This window comes from Anoplophora glabripennis, unplaced genomic scaffold (genome assembly GCF_000390285.2).
Source record: "Anoplophora glabripennis isolate ALB-LARVAE unplaced genomic scaffold, Agla_2.0 scaffold779, whole genome shotgun sequence".
In the NCBI taxonomy this organism is placed as follows: Eukaryota; Metazoa; Arthropoda; class Insecta; order Coleoptera; family Cerambycidae; genus Anoplophora; species Anoplophora glabripennis.
The window spans coordinates 114,514-124,970 of NW_019416855.1; the positions used below are offsets into that span (position 1 = coordinate 114,514).

At 34.3% G+C, this 10,457-nt stretch overlaps 1 protein-coding gene across 1 annotated transcript; it reads right to left on the bottom strand.

Moving 5' to 3' along the window:
• Positions 1–5,747: 5,747 nt before the first annotated feature.
• Positions 5,748–6,822, bottom strand: LOC111691979. The gene has a single exon (XM_023455558.1). It carries the CDS (start codon positions 6,816–6,818, stop codon positions 5,748–5,750), a length of 1,071 nt encoding a protein of 356 aa, XP_023311326.1. The 5' UTR covers positions 6,819–6,822.
• Positions 6,823–10,457: the final 3,635 nt, after the last annotated feature.

Here is a 10,457-nt window from a genome sequence, read left to right on the forward strand (position 1 = left end):
TGCGTATTCGCACCGCTTTACGAATCGATCCATTTGAATTTCTAAGGAGCACGTACAGTCTCAACATTCTCAGGAGTAGTTATAGTCGACCACGGGGTTTCACATTTACAGCTGACGCTTTTCTCTAAACTTCCTCACCCACGATTTAACTAAATTTTTACTTGATACGTCCTCCACACGCCAAATATTGAAGTGAGCACAATATCTTCACCGTGCAATTGTGTAACAATCGTTACTTTTGACATATACCTCAATAATGAACGCGCGATGCACACCAGCCCAACGCTTCATTGTTACTAAAGTTAAAGTTGCAATTCGTGACTTGGAAGACTTTAACACATTTATTTGTTCAAACACTTTATTGATTACTTAGACGGTCAGTACAAGTTGTAACTGCTAATACTACTACACTAATGATGAGAGATCTCGCATGAGTTTATATAGGGATCTCTTATCATTTACATTGACGTCAATATATAGAGAAAGCGTACATAACAATGTATTATGCATAAAGGTCAATGAGATATAAAAATAAAAGAAGATCCGGTCTTGATATTGGGTGTGTAACTCCTCCCATCTTAAAAAGGAAGTTGGGGGTCCACAAGAGCATCAACTGCTTTATCCACTTTGGGCTTCATCTTGACTTGTTCTTTGGCTTTGTTGAAGATAACGGCTAGACCTGTTTTGGGTTTGGTCTTCTTGAAGTAAAAATAAGTTAGGATCAATATAGCCAAACATATAAGAATGAGTATAATCCAGGTATAGTTGATATGCCATGGGATTTCTTTAAAATCTTTTACACGTACGATATTCTTGAACAGATTTTTTCCTCGGTAGAGGTCATCGAGGGATATATTCTGTAGCGAGGCCATAGGAAATGTTGTTAAATTTATGTTTGGTAACAAATAAGTGGTGCTGGTCACAATTGGGTCTTCGTATTCGTAGACAAGGTCGTGTATGGAGAATTGACAGCCTGGGATCATTGGTATTTTTCGTAATTATTTTGGTATTTGTGATTCCATGTCGACAACTGTATTGTAGTGTTACTAACTTTGATGTAATTAGTAAATTGTCTGAAGATTTGAGTTGTAGGACATAGGGACAATAATCCGCATCGAGCCACTATCGAACGACCTCGCTACGTTACACTGTTGCCAAGTTATTCGAGTTTAAAAAGGGAAATCCATTCCCGGGCACCTTGTATTTGAAGGGTACAGGCAAAGAAGGGGGATAGTCATAATTTGTAAAATTTTCACCAGAACAATTTGAACATTTAAATCTTTTGTAATTGAACATTGAAAAGTTTCACAGGCTTCTACTTGAAGCCAATGTTTTCTTACAATGTTTTTTGCAAAAGTGTAAGTTTTTAAACAATTCTTTCTTATATCTGCAGAAAAAATAAAGATTTATCTAGATGACTACCAAATGTACTGGTAAATAAGGGGGGGCGTCACAAACTAGTCAAACATCATCAACAGAAAAAAATGCAAATTCTTGAACAAAAAAGTATGAAAACATTTTATTTAATACTTTAGTTCAAAAAACAGATCCATTGCTAGTACATTAAGTTTATTCATTACACATGAGGTAAGTTTGTAAAGTATTCGCTTGCTTCTGGACCACAAAAGTTCTTTAAATCCATCAAATTCTTATACTTTTCTTCCGAAATTGGCAGTAACCCTAAAACCCAAGGAGTTTTTAATAAAACTTGGAGAAAATGTCATTGTGTTTACCTGAATATAAAAATTCCGGCAGCTCATATTCATTCTTTTGAATAGTACTGCTTTTCCGGAATTTGCGATCTACAAGAACATTGTTTGACCAGTGACCATTGAATGTTAATCTGTGATACACCTGACTAGAGTGCTCTTTAACCACTTTTAATTCTCGAATTGGTCTTAGTGGGAAAGGACATTGACGTTTATAACGAAGCGTTAAAAAAGATGTCCATTTTCGGAAATAATGTTGATTTGCCTCTTCTACGTCAAACGGCATTGGTTTGTGTCTGGCAGATTTGAAAACTTCTAGCCATTCCTTGGGATGTTCTACTCTACTCTTTTGATTAATTAATCCAAAGTCTTTGTCGCATTCCATATACGAATGTCCTCTTATGGGAAAAGTTATTTTTATACTGTCAAATCTTTTTTCGGCGTGCACCAGATAATGAAGGAAGCGTATGACTGTATAGTTTTTGTTCTGCCCCCCGCAAGAATCGCAGAAAATCTCTATATGTTTCACACTGAAAGGTAATTGTACACGAAGTGCTGTATGAATGAACATACGTCATCACTACCTTTATTTCCTATAGTTTGCGGGTACTGATAAAATATACTTCGAGATGTTGACAAAACGTGTATGTTGAAATTATAAATCGATAACTGCCTTTTAAAATACACGTCACTTGTTGCAATATTTGGTACTGGAAGATTTTTGGAAAAATCCATACATATTGCTTCAAATTCTAGGTTCCGTTGGCTACCTAATTTTGCAGAACGTTTTCTTTTATAAAACTCTTCTGCTTTCAGTTTGTGCAGTCGATTTTCTGTTTCTAGTCTTTTAACTTCATTGTCAGCGTTGTTTTTTGCAGCTTCCGGTGATGTGTTGTTGTTTTTTGTATTCAATTCTAGACTTCTCTTTTTGGCTAAAAATTTATCACACGTGCTGCAGGTGTCGGTCCTCGGATAGCCAAAGCTGATATTAAGTTTAGTAGTAAACAACGTTCTGTAAGTTTCGTATGAAATGGAAATTAGTGGATGACTTTGGCAAAATAAATCATACATTTTCTTAACGTTCAACTCTGGTAAGTACGTTTTACGGGAATCATGTAGACTATAGTGACTTTTTCGGCCGCGAAAAGATCCAATGTGTTCTATAATCGCGTTTTTTGAGACATTTGTCAGCTTATGTGCACGATTGCTGTGTTTACCTCTACAGTCCCTTGGAGCTACGCCTCGTAACTTTAGAGATCGTTGCAGTATTTCTACCTTCTTTTTTGTAATTTGTTTTTATACTAAGATGTTTTGGTTGTTCTAGTTTACAATGTTATTTTGTTTTGAAGGGTAATATATGAATTTCTACGTTTTTTGCCTTAAATGTTTAACTTTATTTTCTACATTTATTTATTTGAAGTTTTAGTGTTGTTCTGTGATAAACTAAAGGTCTGGAAGAACTAAAGTTGTTTATGTTTCCATATGTTCATATTACAGTTGTTATGATGTAGTTACTTTTGCAATAAAGAGTATTCATGTATACAGTATGGTTACTTTTAATCTGATATAACATTAATTGAATATGGAATATTTTTTAAATTTAGTCAAATACAGATATAAGTATTGTGTACTATTTATTGAATTTTATCACAAAATAAAAAGAACAACTAATAATAACCAATAAATAGCAATAACTAATAATACTAGTAATAGTTCATTTAAAAAATTTGAACAAGCATGTACCATGCTTACTTCCAAATGTCGGCATCATCATCGAAGGGTTTTATGTTACCATTTTCCCTCAAACACATGTTATGTAGAACAGCTGTTGTTATGATAACTTCACATATCCTTTCAATCTTTAATCTCATTCCTAACGATAGACATGGAAACCGTCGCGTCGTTTCCATACACAAAATAATCTCTCAATAGAGTTTCTAGTTGATATTTGCTCTGGTTGCGTTGTAAAAGCAGTGTAATTAAGTAACTCCTGCAAGGATAAAATCATCATCAACGAGATGGAGAAAATTCGTTATTTTCAAATTTTGCTCTAATAGAACCAGTGAAAATAGCTGCAGTCATGCACAGGCCCTAGCCAACGAGCAACAATATCCATAATTTTTAAGTTTGCGTCTCCTATTACTTGTGTATTTATACTGAAATAACCTTTATTATTCCGAAACACTTCTGCGTTATTTCCTCCTGGTGATTGAATTCGTATATGCGCACAGTCCAACGCACCTTAGTATTTCGAAAGGAATTTATAAATCAACATTTTTGAATATAATATATATATATATATATATATAGTTANTTTATCGCGGTGGCGTAAAATTTAGGGAACAATTTACAATACCTTATTATATATATATATATATATATATTATATATAGGAATAAATTTGTAATTCTTTTAAACACTAAATTTGTAATTATTTGTTTAATATACAATGTAAACAAAAAATTATGAATTAAAAATAAACCTTTCAGAAAATGTTCACAAGGATCACTTTTAAAATTATAACTGAGAACATACTGTTTTTTTAATGGTTACATAAAATTATTTTTTAAAGAAAAATATTTCATTCAGACACCAATAATACCACCACCAGATTTATATCAGACTATTTTTAGTTTAAATACTGAAGGTAGGTACTGAAAACCCATGTATAAAAAAAACAAAGATATTTTTTCTATATATTTTTTTTTTTAATACAAAATTTATATAAAATATTGTCTCTAAACACTTTTAATTTTAAAAGGGCAAGCTCATGTCCTGCTTTTGCTTTTTGACATTCTAAATGCATTTTTCTTAATAACTCGTCTTCACCTGCATCTTTATCAGATGTTTTTCAATTGACTCCTTTAATTTTTTAATTCGTAATTTACTTTCATTGTCCAATAAAGATTTTTTGTTTTTTGATTTAGGTGTGGAAGAAACTGCAAATAAAAGTATATAAAAATATGTCCTAATACGTTTCATGCATACACGAGCAAAATACGAGTTGCTTGTACATCATTTCCATTCATACCTACACTTCTAGACAAATCTTGGCTTTCCTCTTGTTGCAATGAATAATTAGTACATGTTACAGAGGGCTGTTTCGTTGCTATTTCCACATTTGCATTATCTTAAGCGATTACTTGTATAATTTCATCTTCATTGGATGATTCTGTGAAGCAATTGATGCCTATTGTGATTCATACTGTTTAGATTAATATCTGTCGAGCAACTTGTTGCTGATCAACTACCTACCTTGAATATAATTGTCTGCCATATGTGTAACTGTATTATCCCATGGTCGGTGTCACATCTACATGTGGCGCTGCAATATCCACTGCTTCCATGACCGGATCTTTTTCAAATCCAATTGGTGGCCCACCCCCCGTTAGCAGCCTCGTATATTTATAGCTGAGGTTACATAAGGTTCATTGAAAGAAAATCATAGTGTTAATTAATTCTACTCTTACAAGTAAAATATTATGTTTTTAAACTGAATGACAATGCGAAACGTTATGTATTTTTCTTTTGAAAATTGAAGAACAATGAAAAAAATTATTCGGCTATGTCAGAACACTACTAAACAAAAAGTCCGTCATTCTATGTGGCTGAAGACAGTTGTAGATTCTGTTTTGGGAAACGAATGAATTATTAAACTGAACCAATTCCTTATTAAAATTACTTACGGGCTCACGTAGACTTCCACAAGAGAAGGATCAGTTCGTTGCAACAAATCGTTTTCGTGTCTCACTGTGCAACCATATAAATTTATTTCTCAAACTTTCCGGTGATTTGCATTAATAAGACTTATAATTTCAAAAAATCCACCAATTTTCCTGAACGCTTAAACGATAAAGTAATCGTCGATAGGATCGAATTTGGTACATACATTCGTTATATCGGTAACAAACTGTACTACCGGGTGGCCCAAAATTACCGAAGGGATTTGAGTTCATTATAACTTTTTATTTAAGACATAATTATAAAAAAAAATTTTTTTTAAATACAGTATATTAATGGAGAATATTTTTAATTTAATTATGAAAAATTATATCGCAATTGGTGGCCATTTTCTGCTTCGCATATTCGTGCTCTTTCCAAAACATTTTCCATAACCTTTCGCAAAACTTCAGGTGTTATGTTGTTGATTTCGTCACGTATATTGTTTTTTAATTGCTGGATGGTTCTAGGCTTATTAATATAGACTTTTCCTGTCAAATAACCCCAAAGGAAAAAATCTGGAGCGGTTAAATCCGGTGAACGCGGAGGCCAATTAAAATCGCTGGTACGCGAAATAATTCGTTCACCAAAGGTGTCGCGTAAAAGAGCCATTGTGTCCCTCGCAGTGTGCGCTGTGGCTCCATCCTGTTGGAACCATACTTGCGGATGGTTTTCCACGGCTGGCCTTAAAAAATTTTCTAACATTGTCCGATATCGAACACCAGTGATGGAAACGGCGACACCGTGTTCATTTTCAAAAAAATATGGGCCAATTATCCTTTCCGACGAAATACCGCACCAAACAGTACACTTAAGTGGGTGTAATTGTCGCTGTTGAACTACTCTTGGATTTTCCGTAGCCCATATCCTGCAATTTTGCCTATTAACGAACCCATTTAATTGGAAATGGGCTTCGTCGCTCATAATTAAATTATGAATAAAATCATGATTTTCTTCTGCTTTTTGCCGGAAATAAATTGCATAATCAAGTCGTTGCTGGTAATCTGTCGGTTTTAATTCTTGGACAAGCTGAATTTTGTATGGAAACATTCTTATTGTATGCAAAATTCTCTGCAGCGACCCTCGTGAGAGGCCAAGTTGTGTCGAACGTCTCCTGGTTGATGTTTCTCCATCTTCCCGAATACTCTCCTGTACCCGTTCAATATTGTCATCCGTGTGCACCGTTCGTCGTCTGCCGGCACCAGGAAGGTTCCTTACTGCCCCTTGTTGTCGAAAATTTGCAACCAGACGGTTTATTGTTGACTCTGAGGGTCCAACACGCACATTAAAATAACGACGATATGCACGCTGAGTCAAAACAATGGACCGTTGATTTGAGAAATAAAGTTCAACGATTTGAGCACGTTGTTCAATTGTGTACTGTTCCATTTTAAATTCCCCAAGTCTTCTTTACAAAATACTGAAAAGAAATAAAAAAATATATTATAATAAAAAAGTTATAAGGAATTCAAACCCCTTCGGTAATTTTGGGCCACCCTGGGGTAAAAATACATCAAAATTCTAAACCCTAAAGTGGCCTTTATCGACATGACAGTTTATCATAACTTTTTCACAGGTTTTTTAAAAAATATTTCCGTTTCAAATTCTCTGTTTCAAAAATTCAATACCTATGTATATTTTCAGCTACGAAATTTGAATAATTCCAAATATTTCGAATTTTCAGCAAGAACGGCGGTGACAACATTTTTAACATTAAGGCGACGTTTCGCATCGTATTAGCTATGTCCTGTACAAATTTAGTTTCGTGCAACTCTCTCGGTTTCAAAAATTCAATACCTATGTATGTTTTCAGCCAAGAAATTTGAATAATTCCAAATATTTCGAATTTTCACAACCAAGAACGGCGGTGACAACATTTTTAACATTAAGGCGATGTTTCGCATCGTATTAGCTATATCCTGTACAAATTACTGGTGTGAATACGGCAACGCAGATTATGATTTTTAAATTTTCAACATTTATATATTCAAGCGACTCGAAAATCGGATTAATATACAGGGTATATATTTCCAGTTCTCATACCTAAGAGTGGATGCCGCCCTTACCTGAATATTATAAATTCATCATTTCATGATGTCTGTTACATTTCTCTACGTGAATAGCTTAAATTATCTCCTTCTACAAAGTCCTGTATGTTTTTTTTATAAATGCAGGGCCGTATTAAGGGTGGCAGCCACCCTTATATATAAAAAATGCTTATAAATTTGTTTTGTTAATGTCTGTTGAATTTTTATACGTGAACAGAAATGTAGAAAAAGGTTCGATAACTTCGGGTCTAACAACAACGGATTCACCAAAAGTGCAAAACAAGTAAGAGATGAATTCATGAGCTATTTTGTGAAAGAAGGTAAAGTACCGTGGCAAGAAAATGTCATCTGGTGGGGCCCAAATAGCCCTTTTCAAATGGACTGTATTAAAAAAACTAAACTAAACTATATGAACTCACCAAAATGTGATGCAATTGATATTTCTTCAGGTCAAGGGCAAAAGGAAAAGGGAAAAATTATTTATTATTTCCAAAGAAGCGAAATATACAACAAAATGCTATGCGTGCGTGAACCGAACTAACTGCTACTAATTAAAAAAATAATAAAAAATATTCAACAAAACCGGTGGCCGAACGTCATCCTTTAATTAATTTGCCTGAACTAAGTAATAATCTGTACCTATAACATCATGAAAAACAATTCATTTATAATAATTTATATATATAATATAACTTTTACAAGTTTTTGTCTGTGATCATTGTTTAATTTTTCCTTATGTGTAAGTACCTACAATTTTACCACATCTGGTGATTTTTCCAACAGAGCCTGCAAACCCTAAAAACCATTGAAATTAAAATTTACTCCAATAGTTTGGCAATAAATTATTCGCAAACTTACTTGGGGGAAAATATTCTCAGTCTCATTTCTCTGCTTCTTTTCGCTTGGAAATTGAAACTCATCAACTGATTTTCTTTCCCCTTCTCCAAGGGTTTTAAAACTATTTCAGTTTCTTCGTCAGGATCCAACATAAAAAAGTCTCCCACTTGCTGTGAATCTCTTGTATAACATGAACTCGTAGATAGTTCCGATTGAGAACACGAGATAACACTGACAATGCTTGAGCTCTCTGACCTCCTCTCAGACTGATTAGACATAACTATATTCATAACTTTTTATATTACTTTGTTTATAACATAATATAACAGTTTCAAATAGATGATCAGGGTATAATGAAACGGTTCAATTTACTCTGTATCAAAACGAATAAATCTGTCACGTGACCATTGTCTTAAAATTTCATATTCCATAGGTCTTTTCTTTCTTTTAAATCTCAACCGTTGAAGGGATCACTTCGTAGCTTCATTAACTCGTTGAAAGATATTATTAACAAATGTGTAACTTTTGGAAAGTTAATCAACGAGGAAGTTGGATTTCGTTAGTAATATTTATATAGGGTTTATCCCGTAAGCAGCTGTGCTGGATTTTATTTCACGAGGAGAAACTCATTTAGTTGAGTAAGAATTGTTCTTTGTATAATTTTCTCTGATGGTTTTTAAATTAAAAAATATTCACATCGAAATATTAATCTACTTTTTAGGCTCTTTGAGCCGGTCCCTCATCGGCTTATTATCAGGATTACATGGGAAATATAAGATTTTGGAAGTACGACAGACGGGCATGGTCATAGGTTATAACACCCCGATCTTGGGGGAATATTCGTTGACAAAATATAGTATTGGACATCCTGCCTTCCCACCCTGCTGAGCTCGTTCTACTATCACCACGCTCCGTGATTCTGTTAGCGGAGTGAAGAGACATAACCTCGCTTGACAGCTATTCTGAGACAAGACACTTGTTGATACTAGGGGAACTGCCCACCACCGACACCACCTTAGTTCCCTAAAGAGCTAGCAAGGAACCACCTTACTCGTCGTGATAATACATTATAAACGTTCAATATTATTTATTCATTTATAAGGATGCACAGCCAGTTGTACATATTATTCATAATTTGAAGAATGAGAGTAGTAATTGAAATTAAAAGTATTAGATTTGGGATCATTTTTTGAAGCTTGCGTGACAGAGAACTTATTCTGAGAATAAGAATATTCTCTTGGTATAGGGTGAGGTATATGAGACTCTAGGTAGGAGCGGGCTAGGTGAAGGATATATTTGTTGGGGGACAGGAGACAGGGGCTGAGAGCAACTTGTGGGAGACTGGAGTGGTGTATAAGTTTTATATTGTTGTATATCTCTCTCTTTGCATAAGAGATTTTATAATTCCATGCCATGTATTATCTGGCTGATTTTGATTTTAGCTTCTATTTGAAGTCGTTTTGGAAATGTTCTAACAGTTTCCTCCAGCGATTGAAAGTATTTACTTAAATTTTCGGATCTGTTCACGTTCGATCGTTTATAAGCCAAATACTCTTTTAATGCAGATTGGCTACTCGCTTCTTCACGAATTCTTTTACCAGAGGCCGGTCAAGTTGAAGGTGACGGTACATTTTCAACTGTGTCTCTGTTTAGATCATTTTCCACGTCTCCATCTTCGACATCCTTTTGTTGCCATCACTTTGATCAAAAAGTTCTTTGTAAGTTTGTACAAGTAAAATTAATTTTTCTTCGTCCATCAAACTGGTTTGTACACAACGTATCTAATAAATAAGTACTTAAAGTAACGTGAGTAAAACTAAACTAAAAAGAAATGTAAATCAACAACATCCACCGAGAAATACCGAATATTGGCGTTAATAGTCGAAGGAACGAAGTTGCGGAATCGGCCCGCAAGGCATTTCTGCCGATGAATGCTAGCGAGAGCAATCCCGAGCCGTATTTCCGTAGGGCCATTTGCCGAGCCGATTCCGGCAAAATAAGTTTTACATATGTGTGTATACGCATCATAAAAACTAGTGCGACTTTTGAATTTGCAAGGTTTTAGTGTGCATATCTAAATTAGGGTTAACTTTTGAAGAAGCAAGCAAGATCAGATGCTTCAGATAGTCAGTTAATTTTGAAC